General features: G+C 41.6%; 3 protein-coding genes and 1 non-coding gene across 8 annotated transcripts in view; 1 reads left to right on the forward strand and 3 right to left on the reverse strand.

The window, feature by feature from the left end:
• Positions 1–8449, reverse strand: part of ALG8 (ALG8 alpha-1,3-glucosyltransferase) — a 20726-nt gene extending 12277 nt beyond the window's left edge. The window contains exons 1-5 of one of the 4 annotated variants that reach the window (XM_042459736.1): positions 8338–8404; positions 4635–4702; positions 2007–2200; positions 1268–1334; positions 165–274 (exon numbers count right to left, since the gene is read on the reverse strand). In XM_042459736.1, coding sequence (XP_042315670.1) covers positions 165–274; positions 1268–1334; positions 2007–2200; positions 4635–4639 — 376 coding nt within the window. In that variant the 5' untranslated portion in view covers positions 4640–4702; positions 8338–8404. Of the gene's footprint in view, positions 1–164; positions 275–1267; positions 1335–2006; positions 2201–4634; positions 4714–8337 lie in introns of all 4 variants that reach the window. The other 3 variants (XM_042459734.1, XM_042459732.1, XM_042459733.1) reach the window with 3 other exon arrangements.
• LOC121927472 lies at positions 3801–3932 on the reverse strand. The gene has a single exon (XR_006103237.1).
• A 3293-nt stretch (positions 8450–11742) lies between the features above and the next one.
• Positions 11743–22738, reverse strand: KCTD21 (potassium channel tetramerization domain containing 21). Of its 2 annotated transcripts, XM_042456286.1 has the most exons (3): positions 22614–22732; positions 15541–15686; positions 11743–14113 (listed from the first exon to the last, which is right to left on the reverse strand). In XM_042456286.1, the coding sequence occupies exon 3, from the start codon at positions 14079–14081 to the stop codon at positions 13299–13301; it is 783 nt and encodes a 260-aa protein (XP_042312220.1). In that variant the 5' UTR covers positions 14082–14113; positions 15541–15686; positions 22614–22732; the 3' UTR covers positions 11743–13298. The 2 variants fall into 2 exon arrangements, with proteins under 2 accessions (XP_042312220.1, XP_042312218.1); XM_042456284.1 differs by lacking the exon at positions 15541–15686 and having other exon boundaries at positions 22614–22738.
• A 334-nt stretch (positions 22739–23072) lies between these two features.
• USP35 (ubiquitin specific peptidase 35) overlaps positions 23073–24001 on the forward strand; it is a 40226-nt gene continuing 39297 nt past the window's right edge. The window contains exon 1 of the mRNA XM_042461136.1: positions 23073–23254. The gene's annotated coding sequence lies outside the window, so the exon portion shown is untranslated. The remainder of the gene's footprint in view (positions 23255–24001) is intronic.

Consider the following 24001-nt stretch of genomic DNA (forward strand, 5'->3'; position numbering starts at 1 on the left):
CATTTTGAAGTGCTATCTTTCCTAAGCTACATGGCTAGTTATAAATCCAACCATAAGCAAGTCCTGTCAATCCAATGGAACTGGATAAGTAGTTTCCCTATTTCTCATAGCTAACAAAGATAACTTGACTAGATTTTTCATTGGGAACTGAAGTGGGAGGATACGGTCCACAATTAAAAGGCCAAAATTCCATAGAAGCAGAACTGAAAGAACAAACTGAGGGTTTTCCAGAGGCTCCTTCCCACCTCGCTTCCCGTTTACACATTTGCAGCACCTGAGTAGAGAAGAAATTAAGAGACATAACCTTACTCTTCAATACATGTGCCTTAAGGATAATAATACTGTTTACAAATACTCCAAGCCTACACAGCACCTCCTTGTACCCTAAGCATTATTATTTTTTAAACAAATCCAATCTATCTGCAAAAGAAATGAGTCCATGAATTTTAGCTGGGCTTATTAGTTAAACCAGTGCTTCTCAATTATTTTCTGTCATGCCCCCCCAGGAAGAAGAAAACATTTCGCGCCCCCCCGCGCGACTGTAAATAGTATCACTTGTCTATAAAATTGTTATAAGTACACCTCTGCATAACAGAGCCTCGCGCCCCCCTTTACGGAGCCTCGTGCCCCCCCCTGGGGGGGCCCCGCCCCACTATTTGAGAAAGGCTGAGTTAAACCAACATTTTTAATAGCCAGTAAAGCTGGGTTTCCACACTTGTTGCTCCACAACAGAAAACACATTCATCCTGTTTCTGCCTGCTGACTGTAAACTAGGTCTTTGGGAGAGGGAGAGCAAGCAGGTGATAGACATTGGTAGCAACCCCCTCCCTTAATTCTGTGACAATCAGACTGTGGCTGAGAACAATACAGTTGCGCCTCGCCATACGCTGCCTTTTTATAGGTGACTTTGAGCATAGGCGCTCAAAGCCGCCGGCATGCGCAGGGTGGCGCATCCCATTCAATTGAATGGGCACGTGCGCCTGTTGTGCTCTGCGCGCCTGCGCCGCTGCGCACGAGCTCCATTGTTTCCAATGGGGCTCGAGCATAGGCAGAATTGGCCTTATGTGGCGGGATCCAGAACGGATCCCGCCGCGTAAGGCGAGGACCCACTGTATACAACCTGACACCATTTTTGCAAAGGATATCCACTGCATTTCTATACTCATGGTAGCTTTTTAAATGTTTCTGACTCAATACAGATACACTTCAGTTAACAAAATGTCTAACAAAGAAGCTTCTTTTTACAGGAACCCATCCCAGTACCTCCCTTTTCTCATCTTGTTTAGCTGGACTTTTTTTGGCAGCGTAGGCATTGGGAGGATGGTGAAAGAGGGCTGGAGACAGAAATCGATACTTTCAGTGTTGGTTTCAGCAACACGTCTGCAGTAAACAATGCAATAAAACTTCACCTGGAAAAGAAAGGAATTCTACACTAGGTGTTCCTACTGTAGGTGTGTCTGCTTATGTATAGCAAGCAAGGTAAACAGCTGCTTCCAGAATCACTTACTGAGCAACTGTGAAGAACAAAATAGAAAGAAAAGAGGAAAGCAGATTAGCCTGCCTCACCAGCTGCCTGGGTATGTTGAAAACACACAGTTCACTCAAGCAAGCCATCAAAATGGAAATCATAAGAAAACTGGAGGTCATTCCGGGATGACTTTAATAAGGTTGCTTAAAGTGGCCCCTAGAAGAATTAAAATGTTTTTGTTTACTTTTGTTCACAGTCTCATCTAACCTGATAGTTTCATTTCATGGGTGCTTTGAATAAAGTTAGCTGAACATGCTAAAGTGTTCTTTCTGTTTGTGGTGTAGGAACCTATCCCTAGTTAGTTAGTTCTATTTCTGGTACCAAAGTTCCTGTTAAAGAAGTAAAGTCCGAGAACACATCTATTTCATTAACTGGGCTATACCTATACAATAGAGGTTTTCCTTTCTGGTGGCATTCACTCCACCATTCCCCTCCCGCAAAGAAGATGTTGTACCCAAATAATGATGCACTGACATACTCGTGAACTGCATATATGAAGAGCACATCTGTAAAGATGACAGAAAGTCTTTGGAACAGTATGGTCTCGTGGCTGGAATAGTTGAGGTTTTGGACCACCAGCATCTCTTTGTCAAAGTACTTGGCAACATGTGAAAGCACATACTCAAACCACGCAAAGAAGGGAGGGTAGTCCAAAGTCCACTCAGAAGTTGCCTGAAATTAAGCAAACAGAACAAGAATCTTTGTGAGAAGGTAGGAGTAAATTACGACTAGAATGCAAAACTATACACTGGTGCATACATGCACAGGTGTCCCAAACTGGGAGAGAGGCCAGATACAAACAAAATACAGTTGGACCTTGGTATCCACAGGGGATCTGTTCCGGATTCCCTGCAGATGCAACCCCCGCCCCCAAACGTGGGATTGCAAGTTCCATTCTCCCTAATGGTGGTGTGACGTATGCATGGCTGATAGTGTGGCTGTGTGCTTGCGCTGCCACTGCCATCCTGAAGATAAGGAGGCCACAGTGTATAATAAAATAAACAATCACCCCATAGTGACTGCAATGTCAAATGGTGGCTTGCTTGAGTGAACAGGCTATTACAAAGCAAATCAAAAACAGAACATTCTCACGTCTTCTCTATTCCCCTCCCCAAACAAAACGTTTTTTAATCTAGTATCAGATGTGCATACACAATAAATGTACATTCTCCATCTCTAGCCTAAGATATTAGGATTGCTGCCACCTGTTTAAGAGGCAAGGGACTATGGGATACAATGGATGTAGTGTAAAAGCAGCTGCATATATTCAAACTATAGATAAGCATACACTTTGATATTTGCTAATAGTATATGTGCAGACAGAGCATGTTTGACATGTACGTGCCACTGATCATGCTGACTGGGGCACTCTGGGAGTTGCACTTTAATGGTATCTTTCCTTTTCTAGCCCTTATAACTAAGTTAAGATGGAAAATGGACAGCCACCATCTATTTTATTTTTTTAAAGAGCATCTCAAGCCTGAATTCCCCTCTCCAAAGAAACTAAACAGGAACTATCATGCTTTGGACATATTGTGAGACAACATGATGAATTGGAAAAGACAAAAATCCTTTGCACAGTGGAAAGCACCAGAAACAGAGGAAGACTGCATGATAGGTGTACTGATTCAATCAAGGAATCCATAGCCCTGCGTTCTGCAAGACCTGATCAGGGCTGCTGACTGGCACTCTTGGAAGTCTCTCAATCATAACTTTGCTACAAGACAAAACCAACTTGAGAACAAACTAGACAGCACTGTTGGGAGCTGCAGGCCAACAAGAAAACACACTACACCTAAACATTGGGAATTTATTATTGACTGTGAGAACTGTTCAACAGTGGAACAGATTGCCTCTGTGTGTATGTGAGACTGCCTTCTTTGGAGTTCTTGGATGGGCATTTTTCAGAAGTGCTCTAGTTGTGTATTCTTGTATGTCAGGATGGACAGCCCTTACAGTCCTTCCAAGATTTGATTTTTGCAGAATAAAAATTAAAATAAAACAAAAATATTTATATAATCAAAATGCTTCACACCAACACCCTTTCAAATGGATTCCCCCATATTTCCCGTGAAATGTCATGGTATCTCATCTAGGAATGAGGAGTAGAAAATAGCTACCTGTACTTGCAAAAGTGAAAACTCAAGATACACAGAAATAAACAAGAAGATTCTTATGTCATGTCACATTCTGCTATTAGAAAAACAAACAAAACATTCATCACAGAGAGCCCTGAGCTGTTACCAGGGTGGGATTTTGTCTTTTTTTAAAAAATGTACAAAGGGGAACGATCTGGATTAGTTGGCTTTTCTAAACCAGACAGAGACCTTCACTTTATTCTAGGAAGTCCGAAAACAACAGACAAAAGACAACTCATTTGCCTGCATCAGCTTCAGCTTCCAATAACAATTAGCAAACATCTAAAGGCTGTATTTATTGATTAAAATATTTCTATCCTGACCTGTATCATGAAATTTGAGAGCACCACAGAAGTAAAAAAACAATATAAACAGACTAAAACAATGTAAAACAATAACAATAAAGTAAATAAATTAAAAATATAGTAAGCAAGAACTCTAAAGAATGAGACCCACCCCCCTTTTAATGAGCTCCTGATTCACAGATTCTCTCCATTACCTCAAAAATGCTATTGTATTACATATAGATCAAGAGAAGCAGGCAGCTGTCATAGTACTTAGTTGTATTTAATTCCAAACAAAGTTATGTATGATGGCTGCAAGCACAATTCCATCTTTGCTGTCACTGCTAAATATGGAGAAGAACCCTTAACAGGTTAATTGCAGGAGTGAGATAAGAAGGTACCTTCTGGTCAAAAGGACGAGGAGAGAACAGGGGAATGGATGACCAACATTAAAGCAAGTCCAAGAGTATAGTTTTGAGCAAAAATTTGGGGGTCATTGGGTCCTTTGTAGTTAACCCCTGAAGAGCACTTATACAACTTAAGATGAACACCACTGGATGGGGAAGTAGGAATTTAATGTGTTTAGAAGGTACATCAGCATTCCAACTTCCAAATGATGCTGCATCATATTGTTATGAGAACCAAGGGAGTTTCTGTGCAATATAGTGAGACAGGCACACTTACCTCATAATACCACTGAGAGGCAGGTAAGCTGTGGGTTATGGCAAGCCAGTTCCTATGCACCTCAAAATCTGTGGAATGACTACAAGAAGTTATCTATTAGTAGATGTATACAAGGATGTCACACCATATGCTTTTTTTGCCCTGTACCTTTCTATGCAACAGCGGATAAGCAAGAACTTGAAAGGAATTATCTACCCTGCTACTAACAAAATAAATTCATTTGATAGTGATACCCACACATTAACCTAGTTATAACTGCAGGTTGCAAAGAAATAATCGCTTGTATGTTGCTTCCACACACTATAGCTTTGCAATAGTCAATTTAATTTCCTACTGGAATTAATAGTTCTAGAGAGACAGGGCATCTGTACTGTTGAAATTAAGCAGAATAGGAAATTTTGCATTCTCTTTTCATGCCAAGTTGCACTTGCCAAATGCCTCTGTGCTACATAAGTATTAACGATACAGGGTCCCTTTGTTGTTGTGTTCCTTCAAGTCATTTCTGACACATTATGACTCTAAGGCAACCATCTAGTCAAGATTTGTTCAGAGGCGATTTGCCTTTAACTTCTTTTGAGCCTAAGGTCATACAGTGGGTTTTTATGGCTGAGGAAGGATTTGAAATCTGGTCTCCAGAGCTCAAACCACTATACTATACTATCGCTCCCTTAATATGAAGATTCTGTTGCCTCTTCCTCTTCCACCCATCTAATTTTCAGAAAGTCTCCCACAACAAGTAAAAAACCTAAAGGAGGAACTGATGCAGTTATAGATACCAAGTTGGAACGGAGTCCCATTTGGGGGGAGGGGAGAGATAGGACAAAATCTAATAATAAACAAACATTTGCACACAAAGTGGGAGGCAATCGCTGCCAGGTTATGCTGACTTTTCAGAGAAGATTCTGCCCAGTTTTCATTTTGCAACTGGCCTAAACAGAGATTCAAACCCTAATTGCACCTGCCATCAAAAAACATTTGCACACTTTATAGAGTTCTTAGCCTCCTGATCATATCTTGTAATAGACACAGTGATGACGAAAGCTAAGCATGACTTGAAACATCCCAGTTTTCCCAGAAACAGCAGTGCTTTTAAGAAACTCACATCTCCTGCATTATTAAACCTTAATGGGTGTTTGCCAGAATAGCAGTGCTGCAAAATTTTCCATTCTGTCCACACAGTAGTGCACATCCCTCCCCTTCACTCTGATCTGCACCCAACTCATGATTTTCTTTAAGTTGGTACTACAGCACTTCTTGATCTGACTTCAGCTTCACTTTTAGCACTGTGAGATCTCTGAGAGCATAGTGCTGTCTCGGTAGCTGGAAAATATTCCCATATCCAAGAGGTTGGGTGAAATAGAATCACAGATTTGGAAGAGACCCCAAGGGGCCATCCAGCCTAACCCCATTTTGCCATTCAGCAACTCACAATCAAAGCAGCCCTGACAGATGGCCATCCAGCCTCTGTTTAAAAACCTCCAAGGAGGGAGTGTGTTCCCCTGTTAAACAGCCCTTACTGCCAGGAAGTTCCTCCTAATGTTGAGGTGGAATCTCTTTTCCTGTAGCTTGCATCCATTATTCCGAGTTCTAGTCTCTGGAGCAGCAGAAAACAAGCTTGCTCTCTCCTCAGTATGACATGCCTTCAAATACTTAAACAGGGCTATCATATTTATTTATTTATTTTTATTTATTTATTTAGGTATTTATACCCCGCCCTTCACCCTAATGGCTCTCAGGGCGGCTTACAATATTATTTTTAATCAGACAGTTCCCTGCCCTCAGGCTTACAATCTAAAAGACATAAAACAAAAGGAGAAGGGAATGATGGAGGGAAAGGGGATATATCACCTCTTAACCATCTCTTCTCCAGGTTAAATAAACCCAGCTCCCTAGGTCTCTCCTCATAAGTCATGGTTTCCAGAAACTTAACCTTTCGGGTCACCCTTCTCTGGACACTCTCCAGCTTTTCAACATCCTTTTTGAATTGTGGTGCCCTTCTCTAGACACAGGATTCCAGCTGAGGCCTGTCCAAAGCAGAATAGAGCGGCACTATTATTTCCCCTGATCTAGACAACATGCTTCCATTGATGCAACCTATGGCCTTTTTAGCTGCCCCATCTCTGTTGACTCTGCTAGAACTTAGACCCCTTTCACATGTAGCCTTGTTAAGACAAGTGTTCCCCATCTTGTATCTATGCATTTCATTTTTTCTGCATAGATGCAGTATCTTACATTTCTCCCTGTTGAATTTCATTTCGTTAATTGCATTATCTTTTTTAAAACCACCCTGAATATAGATTTATAGGCAATCTGTGCAAAATGCAGAAAAAGGTATGTGTGGAAGAGATATTCTGCTGAGGGCAAGTAGAAAAACTGTGCACCTGAAAGAGTATTTTCTTCTCACATACAGTACTGGAAATCTAGGCACTTTGCCCATTAGACCAGTTTTGCATCAGAGCAAACCCCAACACAGGAACCACAGGGAAATAAGTCTGTAACAAAATGCTGCAGCGTGGGCTGTGCTTGCTTGCTTTCCTGCCAGTTGGGTCTCCTTTCCTTTTATATTCCATTATTCCAGTGGAACAAACTCCCTCGGAGGCAATGGAGTCTCCTTCCTTAGAGGTCTTTAAACAGAGGCTGGATGGCCATCTGTTGGGGATGCGTTGATTTGGACTTCCTGCATGGCAGAATGGGGTTGGACTGGATGGCCCTTGCGGTCTCTTCCAGCTCTAGGATTCTATCATTCTATGATTTTATCTGTTTTCTCAGCTGCCAACCTAAAGTCAATATGCTCCTTCTACATCGGATTGAGATTTTTGGGTTTTCCCGCCCTGAACATGAAAGTGCCAATGCCTCCTTTGCGTGGATGGAAAGGGATGTTTCCTTTAGACGCAGATACTTGGGAAAACTGGATTTGCCAGTAGTAACCTACAATTAAAGAGATGGGGCCAAGCATGTGCTCAGAGAACGACAGCTTACTGTACAAAAGAGCCAAACTACTTTTGGAAACGATTGTGCAACTCCAGCTGTTAGGTCTTATGATACAGAAGCTCTTATGATACAGAGTCCCCCTTTTAATCGGCTGGATGTAATATTCATTGGCATTTCCTTACAGTATCCCTACAGTATGTTTATAGACGTTATCTGTTGTTAGCCACCCACCATGAGGACCCTTTGGGTGAGACATCTCCAAGGCTCCCCATCCTCTACGATTCGTCTGTAAGTTCTTGCCTTAATTGAGGCAGTATTGGTCCACAGGGAGACCATTGGAGAATACCTGCCCATAAGACTGTATTGTTGGGGGGGAATGCAGCTCCCATGGAAAGACCATGCTTGCCCATGCTTCTCCAAGTCATGGTTCCCAGGCCCTCCGCCATTTCAGTCGCCCTCCTTTGGACACAGGGCTCGTTTCTCCACATCCTCTTTGAATTGTGGCGCCCAGAACTGGGCACCGTATTCCAGGTGGGGCCTGACCAGAGCAGTGGGTTCCCTACCTTTGGCCCTCCAGGATTTTTGGACTCCAACTCCCAGAAGCCCCAGCCACTTTAGCCAGCAGTAAGGCATTATGGGAGATGTAGTCCAAAACACATGGAGAGCCGAAGGTCGGGAACAGCCTAATCAATATCTACATGAAAGCGGGGGATTAACCCGCTCAGCCTCCCTCCACTGTCGTGTTAGGAACAACGGGTCTCGGGTTCCTTACTAGGTCGGGATGAGGAGCACTTTGAGCAGCGTGACCCCCAAAGCCACAGGCACGAACCAGCCGACACCTCCTCCTCCATGCGCCGCCATTTTGTTCTCCTCCTCTCCCTCCAAGCCCGGGAAAGGAGGAGGAGAAGCGCGCATGCGCCACAGAAGGGGCGAGCGACGCTAGCTTTGCCGGCTGGCGCTTTTTTTCTTTGTCAACGGCCTTTTGAGCCAACGCGCATGCGCAGAGGGGGAAAGGATGGAAACGTCCCGCGCATGCGCTGTTTTTGAATGTTCTGCCTCGTTCACTCATAGGCTGCTTTTCCAAGCGTTTGGTGGAGGAGAGCAACCCATAGTTGGCTCGTTGGTTTCCATGGGAACGAGTCCCCTCTCTGTAAACAGATATATATATATATACACACACACTCCTCTCTCTCTCTCTTTCTAATGCTCTCTGTGTATGTGTATATATATATATATATATATATATATACACATACACATATTATATATATAAAACTATATATATGCACATACATGCATATATCTATAAAACTACACACACATATATATATTATATATATATATAGAAAAATATATACTGTATGTATATATATATATACACATACACGTGCATATATGTATATAAAACTACTGTATGTGTATACACACACACACATTTAAAACTAACACTACACACACAAACATAAAACTCTAGTACTACACACTTGTCCCTCCACATGTGTGGCTTTGATTATTCACAGGTTTTGTTAATATGTTCTCTCTAGGAACATCTAGGTCCTCCAGCGCAACTCTATGGTCAACTTTAACCAAAAGTCACACCGAAGGACCTAGAGGTTCCTAGAGATAGCCCTCCACTCGGCTTTTGTAGCTCCTCCAGTGCAACTCTATGGTCAGTGTCTGGCAGATGTTGACCACAGAGTTGCACTGGAGGACCTAAGGATTACGGGAGTAGATCCGTTTTGCAGTTTCTAACAGTTAACATTCCTGAGTTAATTTTGAAATAATTTAACACTCTGTCTAATTCAATGAAAAGTGTAACATGAACTGACTTACACTGAAGGAAGACAGGACTCTTTAATTCATGGTCTAATGCTACTCAAAGTGTTGGTCCGTGGACTAGAGCTTCTCCACAAACCATTGGCCTTAAAAGTAAAGAGCTTCCAAGAAAGCAAGGAAACAGTTGTCGTCAACACACACCTGACACACAAGGAGGGCAAATGCCCATCTTCCACCCGTCAGGTAGCATGAGACTCCAGAGGCAATATTCCACACAGAGAAAAGTAATGAAATACATTTGCATTTGCAATCCACATTATTCACGAAGGAAATCCATGAGCAAGGCTGGCAAAAACTTTTAATTACAGGAAAATGTGAACATGTGAAAACCCCACAACTGAAAGGCAATATTGTACCTCACAAAAGAGATGAAATTGTGTTCCAGACATAACCCAGGTTAAAAAAAAGAAACGTGTATAATAACTACATGCTGGTTGGAACATTTTGAGACACAACATTCAAGGAAAGAGAAAATATGGAAGAATCAAACTGGCCAAGGAAAGACTCCCTTCTTTTCTGAATGAAAGATTCTATGGTTTTTCACATTATTCTTTTGCCAACAACACAACTGCACTTCCATTCTGTGGAACTTGTAGACACAAGTGTGACTTTACCAACCAAAGAACCCAGCTCCAGTGGAAAGAAAAGAGTTGGTTTACAAGAAACAAATTTTGTCTTTAGGTTTAATAATTCACGGTTTTGCTGGCGGTTTAGGAATGTCACAACGGCAAGAGAATTTTATGGAGAGTTGGACACAATACAATCAAACTAAGGTGAAGCTTTAGATATCTTGAACAGATGACTGGTGTCAGTTCAGTCCAAATAAAACAGAGATGCTATTAGCTAACAGCATATCAATTCAAGAATGTGTAGCATATACAGGTTGAATCATCCGTATCCAGAATCCTGAAATTCAAACAATCCAAAAACCATAACCTTTTTCTTTCATGGGTGGCTTAGATAGTGATGCCTTTGCTTTCTGATGGTTCAACATGGACAAACTTTGTTTTATGCACAAAATATTGTGTATAAAATTACCATCAGGCTATGTGCATAAGGTGTGTATGAAACATAAATGAACTTCTTGTTTAGACTTGGGCTCCATCTTCAAGATATCTCATTATGCTGTTGTTGTTGTTGATGTGTGCTTTCAAGTCATTTTGGACTTATGGTGACCCTAAGGAAAATCTATCATGGGGTTTTCTTGGTAAGAGCTGCTCAGAGGGGGTTTGCCTTCCCCTGAGGCTGAGAGTATGTAACAGCCCAAGGGCTCCCAGTGAGTTTCATGGCTGAGCTGGGAATCCAACTCTGGTTTCTAGACTTGTATTCCAACACTCATACACTACGCCATGCCATGCTGGTTCTCACATCTCATTATGCGTTGTACGCATATACAAAAACAGGTATTCCAAAAGTGTAAAAAAAAATCCCAAATCCAAAACACTCCAGATGCTGGGCTGCTGCCACACTGTAGAAAGAAAGAAGATGGCACCACTTTAACTTCCATGGCTCAATGCTATGGAATTCAGGAATGTGAAGTTCAATGGGGCATCAAAGCTCTTTAGCAGGGAAGGCTAAATATCTCACAAAACTACAAACCACCAAAAGTACATAGCAGTTAAAAGTGGTACCAAACTGCTTTATTTCTGCATTGTAGACACACTCATGGTCCCAAGCATTTCAGATTAGGGATGCTCAACCTGTACCCTTTTCCCCCTGAAGGTGACCCACCCCTTAAGGCTCACATTCACAGCCTGTATATACTGCTAGATCAGTAGCTTTAACTAAACTAAACTGCAATGCAACTAAGCATTGCAGTTTACTGGAGAGAGAGGTGACCTAGGCCCTAGGTTCTTTGCTAACTGTATACCTTTTTAATCCCCAACTCACTATTCCATTTCTTTAAAAAATAAACTTCCCCCTTCTGCTTTTATTATGATGAGGATTACATCATTCTTCCCCTTCATTATTCACTTCTGTTAATTCATCAAGCAAATTAACCAGTTTGGTTAATTTATTATTATGGCATTCTCTCACACACACTCACCCAGCAAATAATCACTTTGAGGTTTACATGAAAGACTGGCAATAAATGGTCCGCATTACAATTCTACTTTGTAAGCATGTTTACATAGTGTAAGTCTGAGTCAGTGGTTCTCAACCTTCCTAATGCCGCAACCCTTTAATACAGTTCCTCATGTTGTGGTGACCCCCAACCATAAAATTATTTTAGTCATGATTCCTAAGACCATCAGAAATATGTGTTTTCCAATGGTCTTAGGCAACCTCTGTGAAAGGGTCGTTTGACCTCCAAAGGGGTTGCAACCCACAGGTTGAGAACCACTGGTCTAAGTGCTTTAATTGAGTATCCTCTGCATGGCAGAATGGGGCTGGACTGGATGACCCTTGAGTCTCTTCCGACTCTATGATTCTGTGCCCCACTACGTTCCATGCTTCTTACTCGTAGGTGAGAGCACACAGAATTACAGCCTATGATAAATAAATAAATAAATAAATGAAGCTGGTGAGCTAGATTTTGTATGCGGAGTGTGCATTTGGCAACTTGTGCTGGCCCAACTGAAATCAGTATTATTAAATCAATTTATACCCCACCCTTCCTGACAAAAGCTCAGTCGGATGCTCATCTATGCTGACTGCTGCCCAGTGCTTTGTTGCTCTGGCAGATTCCATGTCTGTGCCTCCTTCTCCACCTGGATGCCTAGGTACCAGCCGCAAAGCATCCTCTTTTACCTGTCAATTCTGGAAGGGCCCAGAGGAAATACTTTGCTGTTGTCTAGTGCTTTTGGGCTGCATTTTCTGCATGGTTGCTAATCAGTTTCATGTTCTTTCCTTTCTCCTTCCGGTGACCAGCCAGAAAAATGTCGAACCACCACTGGCTTCCTACTGTGGGATCTTGCCCCATTTTGCTCTGAAGTTGTAGCTCCAAATATCTAGAGCTTGCCTCTTTATTCCTCTTAAATCTGATAAACTGGTCAATCACATTTTTTTAAAAAGAGCATAAAAGGCAAAACTATTGCTCTGAGGGATTTGAATATTTTTGTATGTATGTGTCAGAGCTTGTATGATGTAAGTGAGGAGGAAATCTGTTCCAACAGTTATCATGCCCTGCTCAGCTCAAAGGTCTCTTTCATCCAGAAACCTTTCTGCACCTAAAGCTCAGCACATGCACAAATGCATACATCCCCAAGAATTTTAGCTTCACCGCAGCTTTTTCTTCTGATAGGTTAGACTGCACAACTATCTTTTTCCAAAGGGAAAAGGAGAGGTTAGAAGTCGTCTTCTATCTTTAGACAAAAGGAGAAAATCTTAAATTCTGCATGTCTGTGTAAAACATTAAATACAGTATTGCTAATCATTTTTCCAGAGTAGAGACAGACAGTTTCATTACAGCTCTTGATATTTCCCCTCCTTGACCTTAGCTGCCTTCATTATTGCTTCTTCTCTGCCAGGCACAATAGCATCAAATAGACAATAGGGATGAAGAAAAACCATGGATGTGGACATCCCCTTTTCCCTAGTGCTGATATCATTGCTGGTGCCAACATGGCTAGGCAAGAATGGACCCATTACTTTCTAAGAATGCTTCTTGGAAGAAGCACAATCAGTTGAGACAGAACCACGTTTCTCTGTGAGTCCTGCTGAAGGAGTGTTGTACAGTTCCCCCATTTAGCCCACATAGCAATTCATTGCCCATCCCTGTCCTACAGTCTTGACATGTACCAGTTAGTCAATCAAGTGGAGAACTAACTTCCAAATTAGTGGTCCGTAATGTAGATTAGCGCATCTTTATCATGTAGGCTCCATGTGTAACTCATGTCCTGAAGACACGAATTTAACATGTGCTCACTATCATTGAGAAATACAAAGAAGCTTGGTCTACTTGTACCGAATCAGCCGGATAATCTTATTATTCATGAAGTCCGAGGAATGCGGGTGAGAAGAATCAACACAAAAGCCATCGCTCATGGCGATTTTCAGTACTTCCTCCACAAACATCTGGAAACTGTTAATTTGCTTCTTAGCTGGCAGTACCCACAACCTCTTTAAGTTCTGCCTTGTGTATTCTTCTTCTGGCAGGCCTTCTACACTTGCAACCCAGTCTAAGGTCACATGGTACGGATCCTCCAGGTAACTAGATATTGATGAGAGGTTGCCATTGAAACAGTAGAAGAGTTTGGAGCCTAAAAGCTTCAGAAACAAACTGGAGGTGCTAAATATATGAGCGCTGAACACTTCCATGTTGGAAGACGACAAGCTGTAGATCTGGGGAGCTTCACGCACTGTGAAATGAACTGTCTGAGTCCTTTGGTCCAAGGTGATATTGAGCATGGCATTCTTTTCTGCTTTGGAGAGCTCTACCTCCTTCTCCTGCAAGGCCTCAATCAGTGGCTGGACCTGGTAGAAATCTGCTTCTCGTCGAAGGAGGCCCATTTCTTGGAAGTCCTCAGGGAGGTCCAAGTGAGAGGTCCTCAGGAAGTTGAGGATGTAGCGGAAAACTTTCCCATCTCTGTCGATGAAGCAGTTGCCCTGGCCGTCCCTCTTGGTTGGCATCTTCCCACTGAACATGGCACCCAGCATAGAATCTGGGAAGCTGGTCAAGGTGGAGAGCGAGGTTGTATACAACTTCCCACCAACATTTAGCGTTATCGGCTCTGACATGGTGGGAGAAGAGTGCAATGTCAGGAATTGATCTAGGAAGAAGAAATAACAAGTACCAAATGTTAAGTTATGAATTAATTAGCTTTTGAAAGTGGTAGTAGAATTGTGTACATAAAGTGTCTAATTTTCCAGTTTTGACTTCTAGATTCAATGGAAGTTTATTCTACACATGGGGGAGTAGGGAGAAATCCCAGGAATGAGATAGGAAACATTCTGTCCATCCATATATCCATCCATTCATCATAATATTAATATCCCAAATTTAAGGTGGTTTACATGAGAAAGAAAATTGCAATAAAAACACATAGGATTAAAACGTACAAAAGGTGAGATCAAAACACCTCAACTAACAACAGATTTGAAATCATTTAAAATATTATTTTAAAACAAACAACAAAAGCATTGTTGTTGTATGCCTTCATGTCATTTCTGACCTGTGGGGACCCTAAGATGAATCAATCACAGCGTTCATAAGATTTGTTCAGAGGGGTTTATGCCTTCCTCTGAGGCTAGGAAAGTGTAACTTGCCCAAGATTGTCCGCTGGCTTCCATGGCAGAGCAGGATTTGAGCCCTGTTGGCTCTTAATAAAAGCAGTTTGTTGTTGCTGCTGTGTGCCTTTAAGTAATTTCTGACTTAAGGTGACTCTATGGTGTTATGGAGCTTTTTTGGCAAGATTCGTTCAGAGGGAGTTTACCTTTGCCTTCCTCAGGAGCTAAGAAAGTATGTCTTGCCCAAGGTCACCCACTGGGTTTCCATGGTTGAGTAGGGATTCAAACCGTGGTCTCCAGGGTTGTAGTCCAATGCTCAAGCCACTACACCACTCTGGTTCTCAGTAAAAGCAGTACAGTGCCATAAAAAGCCTTTCTGTTGTAAAGCCATCAGTCCCCAAAAGCTTGCTGAGACGAAAAAAAGAAATGTCTTCACCTGCCACTGAAAAGACTGCAAAGAAGGAATCATCCTAACCTCCCTAGAAGAGAGTTCCAAAGTCAGGGAGCAGCCAAGGAGAAAAACATCTCCCATGTTCCCACCAAAAATGCCATGAGGGTGGTCAGACAGAGAGGAATGCTTCCCCTGAAGATCTTAGTGTTTATGTAGGCACATATGGAAAGACATGGTCCTTCAGATAGCTTGGACCTAAGCCACATATCGCATCTTACTCTAGTAGAACATAAACCAGAATTTCCTTGTGCTAGCATTCCCAGGGCCTTTTTGTACAAAAGACAGACTAGAAATGGTCTGTGTTGGTAGAAAAGACACCTTATGTATAAAATAAAAACACCCTTCTAACTATTACATTTTTATTTAACTGGTCAACACTATATATTATTTTGACAGATGTTTGATTCACCATAATACAACTATTTTTCAAAACATATAGGCTGGAGTATGTTGGCATCCCACTCCCGGGTAAGAATAGTATTTATCACAGACCTGAACAATCTTGTAGCTTTAAAATACCTGCCAGTTAGAAGGGTCAATACTGATTGCCCCGCTCCACAAGGTTGTTGGGCAGTTTGAAGCAGGAAGAAGATGAGTTCAAGCCCCTGGTCCAAGGAACCACATGCAAGTTGGTCTGAACAGTGTGAAGGAAGTGTCCGTTCTATCTGAAATAATATTATGTACATAGGGATTGAACTGTATGACGTCCAGGGTTCCTCCCAGATTGGTGATTCTAGGTTGGGGGTTTGAACAGGAATCTAGCTAAACAGCCCTGGCAAACATCTTCTGTGTGAAGCAAATCATATAAGCTGGAAGGTGCTCAGTATTTTGCCTTGCCAGTGGCCAGGAAATACAGGTATACTTCAGTTCATGACGTAGATGTGTTCCTGGGCATTATTTCTTTAACAGAATCTTTACAACCCAAGGAAAAAAAATGGAAAAAATGTAGAGAGCTCTTGTAGCACCTTTGAGACTAATTTCTTTCTTGGTCCAATCCACGCTGCAGAAATAATCCAGTTTGAGACCGCTTTAACTGCCTTGGCTGAGTGCTAGGGAATCCTGGGAACTGTAGTTTGTTGTGGCACCAGAGCGCTCTGACAGAAAAGGTTAAATGTCTCACCAAACTACAGTTCCCAGAGTTCCCTAGCATTGAGCCAAGGCAGACTGGATTATTTCTGCATCCTATTTTGGATCCTTGTCTCTAGAGATGCCAGAAACGAGGAAGAATTTAGATGCTACAAGATCATAGTCTCAAAGATGCTACATGATTTTACAGACTAACACAGTTATATCTCTGAATGGAAAGAATAAGGATTTACATCACAAAACAACAACAACAACCCCCCCCCCCACACACAATTCTAACAATATGCATATATGAAATGAAACAACCAGGTCAGGTAAGCCTTGCATAAGTAAACAAAACATTTTGAACCTTCTACTACAGATGAACAGGAGCCAAGAGGATCAAACTGAGGCTGTGTACTTTGGCCACATCATGAGAAGGCATGGCTCATTAGAAAAGAGAATAATACAAGGAAAGGTGGAGGGAAGAGAGAAAGAGAGGAAGGCTGCAAGCTAGATGGATAGACTCAATTAGAGAGGTTCCAGGTATGAATTTACAGGACCTAAGCAGAGCAAAGGAAGCCAGAGACTCTTGGAGATGTCTCATTTACAGGGTCACCATGGACGTTATCAGACAAGGGAAATTCAAAGTATAATCCAATGGCAATTTGAACGCAATCATGGGTTTAATGTTATTGAGTGATAGACTACCACACGCCATTTCAGGCAATGGAAAGCTATTTTCAGGCAATGGGAAGTCAGTTCGAACGCAATTTGAATTCACATAAATTCGCTGAACTAGCAAATTCACGTGAATGGGTTCTGGCCCCACTTTCTTTTCATTCGAAATTAAGAGAAATTCTTCCTGCGTGATAAACTCCATAGAGTCGAGGTCGGCTTGGGGCATTTAACAACAAGAACAACAACAACAACGGATACCACTTGAAGGCATCTTCCAAAATATAACCAGGGATGAACTTTTTTCCCCATCCAGTTTTCTTTCTTTTTTGTAAAAATAATAATCTTTATTGAAGTTATTTACAACATAAAAAGGGCAGTACCAAAACATTTCCAAATTCTTATTCCAATATTTCTTGACCCTCCCCTCCCCCACCCCACCCCCTCACTTTCTATTTCACTTACTGCTTATTTATTAGCTATAAAATCTCTATTTCTCAAAAATCCATCATCCTTACTTCCTTATCTCATCGTCTTTCATTCTATTTTGCTTAAATCCTAAGTTTATACAATAATTAACTCTTTAACAATCATTCTACACAGCAACGGTATCACATATCTAACATGATTTCCCTTCACTCCTTATTACCTTATTTAACCTTTCCCTTTTGAAACAATTCTCTTATTCTCAACCAAATTAAATTATCTTCTTCTCGCGTTTCATCTTTTACTTTCAAAGTTATGGTACCATTTCTATGGTTTCTAGACACTTTCCTAACCAATCCTCCACTTTCGGTACTTCCTTATTTCTCCAGACTTTGGCAATTGTTATTCTGGCAGCGGTGATTAATTATAACAATGGTTTCAATTTCGGTCTTAAATCCTTATTTTCTACTATGTTTAAAAGTCAGAGCTCCGGGACCAGAGGGAATTCCAATTGTATAATTATTTCAATTTTCTTGTGTACTTATCGCCAAAATTTTTTTATCAGAGGACAACTCCACCACATGTGAAAGAAACTTCCCGTCGTTCGTTCACATTTCCAACATTTTCCTTTATCATTTTTATATATTTTCGCTAGTCTATTCGGTGTCATATACCATCCAGTTTTCTTACGATTTCCATTTTGGCAGCCAAACTTAGAGCTCTATGGGTGTTTTTTTTAATGTGCTGGGGAGAGCTGGCGAGACAGGCTTATTCGCTCTTCGTTTTCTGCTGTTTTTGCATGCTCAGTAGGGGATTCTGGAGGCAGCTGCTGTTTAACTTGCCTGTTGTATATAGGCATACACAACTACAGTGAATTCCCATTCTTTCTCAGCTCAGAACATGTTGCTGCAAGCTGACACTGAAAGTCTGTGTTTCTCCAGCCCTCATTCATCACCCCCTCAATGCTGATGGGGCTAAATGAAAGTCCAGCTAGACAGAGGAGAAGTACAAAATTGCTGGAATTGTTGCGCTCCAACCAACTATACCACACTACATTGAGTGGGGGGAAAATAAACATATTTCATATACCTGACTATTTAAAGAAACAACAAAGCTAAGCTCTTCTCATGTCATTTATATTATATTAAGGCAGGAGATCAATCCATCATGTGGCCCTCCAGGTATGATTGGGCTGCACTTCCCAGCAGTCACAACAACATTGTTAATGAGGAAGAATGCTGAGGGTTGCAGTCCAACAATATCTGGTGAGGCTAAGGTTCTTCTCCTATGCATTAAAGCTTAACGATTAAGCTGTATGTACTATCTTTAGTCTGTAATGCTGAGTCCTGGTGTGTGTGTGTGTGTGAATGGCTATATATATAATATATATATATATAGTTAGTCCACTACAAGTCCTGATTGGGACAGGTTTGAACGCTTGATGAAATTCTAGGAGTTAAGAGTAAATATGTTTTTAAGGGCTAAAGAACTTTCAAAATCCCACCCTTAAAATATTCCTTTCACAAATATATTTAGTTTATCTTTAGGCGTAAATCACAATGCAAGCAAGGACACACCTAAGCCATGGAAATGTGTACATGTGCTGAATGGTTATTGTGTTTTCCCTCACTGTGTGCCTATAATCTCCTAAACCAGCCATAAAATCATAGGTAATCTAGGTTGGTGCTGATCAGTAAAGGGGAAAAAACCCACCCTGTCTGTATACAGTATATAGATGATTTGCCAGCTTTGGCTCACAGCAACATCCAGGAACAAGACATGTAAAAATTGGTTGAAAAATCAATTACAGTCGGACCTCCACATTTGTGGCTTTGACTTTTTGTGAATTTGATTATTTGCGGTTTTGATTAGTATGTTCTCTATAGGAATCTCTAGGTCCTCCAGCGCAACTCTGCCAGAGATTGGCCATAGTTGTACTGGAGAACCTAGAAGTTCCTAGAGAAAACACTTCTCTAGCCATTTGCAGGTCCACCAGCATGATTTTATGATCAATTTCTGGCAGATGTTGACCATAGAGTTGCACTGGAGGACCTGGGGATTCCTAAAGAGGTGTTCTCTTCGGCAAAAAGAACAATGTTTTGCTGTTTTTTCACATTCACAGGGGTCCGTCGCCCACCCCTAACCGCAGCGAATGCGGAGGGACTACTGTACTGCCTATGCTCATTTGTAAATAGTAATCCTAACTGCCCAGATGCATTCATGTTTACTCAGCAGAAAGCTCCACTGATTGGTTTAAACTTATGTCCAAGTAAGCATGCCCATCACTGCAACCACTGTCTTTAATAAGCATGGCCTGGGATAAATTTCTTTCGGAGGAGAGGTTAGGCACAAGACCTCTGCATGAAATCACAGAATCATAGAATGATGCAGCTCAGGTTTTGCAATCACCTTGACTTTCAACAAGCTTGAGTTTAGAATGGATTCTAACACTAAATCAGTCTATTTGCCCATTTAATATGGAGACCGGGGGGGGGGGGGAATCCTTTTTTTGTACTACAACTCCCAGACCCCTGCAGCCAGCATAGGGTTAGGCCAGCTGGCGGATTTTTTTTAAAAAGGAGTCCAAACTCGGAGTCACTAAGGCTTAAGTTAGGCAGAGGTCTTTTACATCATCTGTTATTTGAGCCTAGTTTTGTTTTTCTAGAAAAACTTGAATGGCTGAGGATTCAACCTGGGACTTTTTGCAAGGAAGGTATTCTACCAATGTGCTGAGGGCCCTCCATAAAACTAACATGGCTATACTAGCTGGATTAGGAAATGTCAATTTCCTGCCTTTGCAGGTAAGTCACTAAATGGCCTTGGGCAAGTTTCCCTATCCCAGCTTCCTGAGTCACTCAATGGTCATGGGCAACCTTCTCCATCCCAAGTGGCAATTTCCCAAGTAACAGTAAACCACTAATTTGGTTAGGTAGAAAGACAGGCACTGGCCCACGGTTCTTTTGTCCCTCCTTTCATAAATAAAGCAAGGATTTAGTTGCCAGCATGGTGCAGTGGTTTGAATCCCCACTTAGGGTTTGAATCCCCACTCAGCCACAGAAAAGGGGGCTTCACTCGGGGGGCTGTGAGGGTGCAGACCACAGTAGGTGACACCCGAAGGAAGGATGGCACCATGGCTCCCCAAATATTTACCTTTTGGCAGAAATGGGCTGTGGCATTCACTTGTTTCCTTTAAAATTGCTGAAGATATGGTGTGCCTGGGACAAGCGTCAGTGGGAAGAGAAAGGAAAGGTCTTAAAAATTAATTTTAAAATGTCTAAGTCAATTTTAATTTGTTTTTAATTTTTATTTTGTTAGAAATTCTTTTAAAATTTTCTTTTAAAACATCACATCTTAACAAATGTTAACTTTAACCACACGAACCCATGTACATGTAAATATGTTTACGCTCTGCATATGATTTTGTAATTTAAAGGTATAGTTTTAATTTTGCTAGTTGTTTATGTCACAACTATTGTCACTGCGATGTGTGATTGTGATGTGATGATATGCTGTATGGGAATTATGATTTATGAGTAACATTAATACAAAATACATTGCTAAGGACTCTGTATGGTGTGGTATGGGAGGAGGTCAATGGAGAAGTGACACCATATGAGTTATCACACTGGGTGATGACAACTCTAATGACGCCACTGCGTGGAAACCCACTGAGTGACGTTGGACAACAGATAAAGGGGCACAGGCATCAGCTCATCCCTACCATTAAGCAGAAGGAGGCAGCTGCCTCAGGCTCCACATTTGGGGGGGAGGGTTACAAAAAGATGGCAAGTAGTTCCTTATTCACATTGGTACTTTCTCTTTCTCTCTCTCCCACACACACTTGTGGTTCCCCCCTTGAGGCTTTCAAAAAGGCGATAAAAACAAAACAAAAAAAGGCTGGGATTAGAGGTGAAGGACCCCCATGAATGTGGAAAAACATTACTTTTTTTACCTAAGAACAATTCTCTACGAATTGCCAAGTCCTCCAGTGCAACTTTATGGTCAACATCTGCCAGAAACTGATCAGAGAATCATGCTGGAGGACCAACAGATCCCTAGAGAAGTGTGAAGTCGAAGACTTTCACAGCTGGCATCCATAGTTTTTAGTGGGTTTTTCGGGCTATGTGGCCATGTTCTAGAAGAGTTTCTTCCTGATGTTCCGCAACATCTGTGGCTGGCATCTTCAGAGAATGCTGACCTGGAAGAGAGTGGGTATGTATATATACATACACACACTGTGTGATCCTGGGTAAGGAGGAATGATTCCTATGTTAATCTGTGTATTGTTCTGTTGTTGATGGCTGGGCCTCAGGGTAGAAGGACATTAGGAGGAACTTCCTGACAGTAAGAGCTGTTTGACAGTGGGACATACTCCCTTGGAGAGTGATGGACTCTCCTTCTTTTGGGGTCTTTAAACAGAGGCTGAATGGCCATGTGTCAGGGAAGATTTGATTGAGAGTTCTTGCATGGCAGAGGGCTGGAATGTGGTCACTTCCAACTCTATGATTCTATCATTCTGATTTTTTTCCTTTTCTCCTGTATGATTTTTAACACCTTTGCCTGATGAAGAAACTGGCGAAGCTCAGAAAGCTTGCAACATGCATTTTGTGCCTTCAGTTGGCCCCACACAGCTAACCCTGTTTTGTGGGTTTTGGATGTTATGAAAAAAAGTAAAACAACACAACACAAAGCGTCAACAATGTTGCACAAGACATGTTACGTCTACCACGTTACACCGACAGTGTCACACGGGATATGAGTTACTGTATATACTCAAATGTAGGTCAACCTCATGCATAAATCAAGGGCAGGATTTGGGGCCACAATTATGGATTTTGATACAGCCCATGGATAAGTTGAGGGTAAAACTTTGATTGTTTGGCAACAGGAAAGTGGGGTATAAATAAAGATTTTATTGTTAATATTATTACTATTATTATAAAACTTTGGGACATGCAACAAAGGATCTAAAGGCTGAAGCCAAGGGAAACAATCCCAATGAATTTACAAAATCCCAGCGGTCATAGCTATTTGTGCTCACGCTAAAGGCTGGCTGGAAAGTTGCAACGCTTCCAGGAAAGATTGCCCTGTTGCCTTTCACCGGGGGACGGTTCCTTTTTTAAAAACCAAGAGTGAAAGTACACTACTTACACTGACCCATGGATAAGTCGATTCAGTTTTTTGGAGGGAGTCAATTTTTCGACTACGATTTCTAGACTTATCCATGAGTATAGGCAGTACTGTATATGTTTCTGTGCGCTTGCAACAAAATTGCAACCCAGCAGGGAAGGCAATAATTCCAAAAGGGAATCCTGCCTGGTTGCTTCATCAGCATCCCAAACCCTTGGAGGACTTTCCATTTCCAGCCTTTTCCCCCCACCATATTTTTTGCACACCTGTCTTCACTCATTGGCCTCACCTACCTTTTCTTTTGCACACCTGTCAGTCCACTTGAACCCTTGGCCCAGGCGATAGAGAAGAGAGGAGGGGGAAAATCCAGTGGGGAAAAAGGACAGGAGGCTGTAGGAAGGGGAACCATCAATGCCCAGCCCTGGGAGGCAGAGGGGCCAATGAAAAAGGCAACCCTCCTCCTCCTGCAATGCACCTTGGGAGTTGTATTTCTCAGCTGCCACTTTCTTCCACAACCTCATCCAGCTGGGAAATGGAACCACAACTCCCAGGAGGCACTGGGGTTGGCAGGTCTGCAAGCAATCAGCTGGTGTTAAAGGGGAAGAAGCCCTGGAATGGAAGACAGGGGGAGCATATATGGATCTACAGTATATGTATATATATATATAATTAAAAGGCAAAGCCAAAAAAAGAGCCTGGAAAGGTGGGATGCTGCAGTCCAGTGCTGGCTGCTGCTGCTGTAGTCTCTGCAGCTCTTCTTCATTGCTGCCTCAGCATCAGAGATTGCAGATCCAATTGAGGATTTTATATATATATAAATTATACATATATAATTTTTTGTGCAAGGGAGCCCTCACTAGCAGAGAGGAGAAAGAGAAGAAGGGGAGACATTGGCCACCCTCCAAGCATCTTGTGAACCTGGGAGGAAAAAAGAGTAAGTGACTGACCTCCTTCTTTTTTAATCCACCTTCCATCCTTTTTTTATTCTTTTCTTTCCAGACAAGGTTGGAGAAAAAGAACATTTTTTAAAAGGTTGGTTGTTGTTGTTTTTGTTTAAAGCAGGGTTTGTTTGTTTTTTGCACTAATGTCATAATGAAAAAAAATTGAATCCTGTTCATTGTCTTAATACTGTGATTCCTGCTTATTTATTTATTTAATTCTGGTTTAAGGAGGGAGGGGATAGTGCGATTTATTTTATTTTATTGTATGGATTTTGTTCATGTAAGCCGCCTTGATCTTGTTGGAAAGGCGGGGTAGAAATAAATATTATTATTATTATTGTTGTTGTTGTTGTTGATGATGTTGATATTGATATTTATTTATTTCCAGGATTTATAGCCTGCCTTTCTCCCACAATGGGATTTGTTGCTTATGATATTAATCCAGTGATTTAAAAAAAACTGTATGTGGAAGCTTGATCAACCAGGTTTTCATGCTTTCTCAGACAAATCATGTCAAGTTATTAGGTTTTGAGAGGATTGACAGCTTTTGATCAGACTTTGAGAATGACATTGACAAGTTGGTAGCCTCTACTGTATTTAGGAGTGTAAGAGGATGTCACCAATATGGGAGTAAATCAGAAAATTAAGTAACCAAATGCAGTCCGGATGTTATGGCCACTAGCTTAAATAATAATTGTTCTTCTTCTTTTTAAAAAGAATTTTGTTTGGGTTGAACTTAC

Source organism: Sceloporus undulatus, chromosome 3, assembly GCF_019175285.1.
Source record: "Sceloporus undulatus isolate JIND9_A2432 ecotype Alabama chromosome 3, SceUnd_v1.1, whole genome shotgun sequence".
Taxonomy (NCBI): domain Eukaryota; kingdom Metazoa; phylum Chordata; class Lepidosauria; order Squamata; family Phrynosomatidae; genus Sceloporus; species Sceloporus undulatus.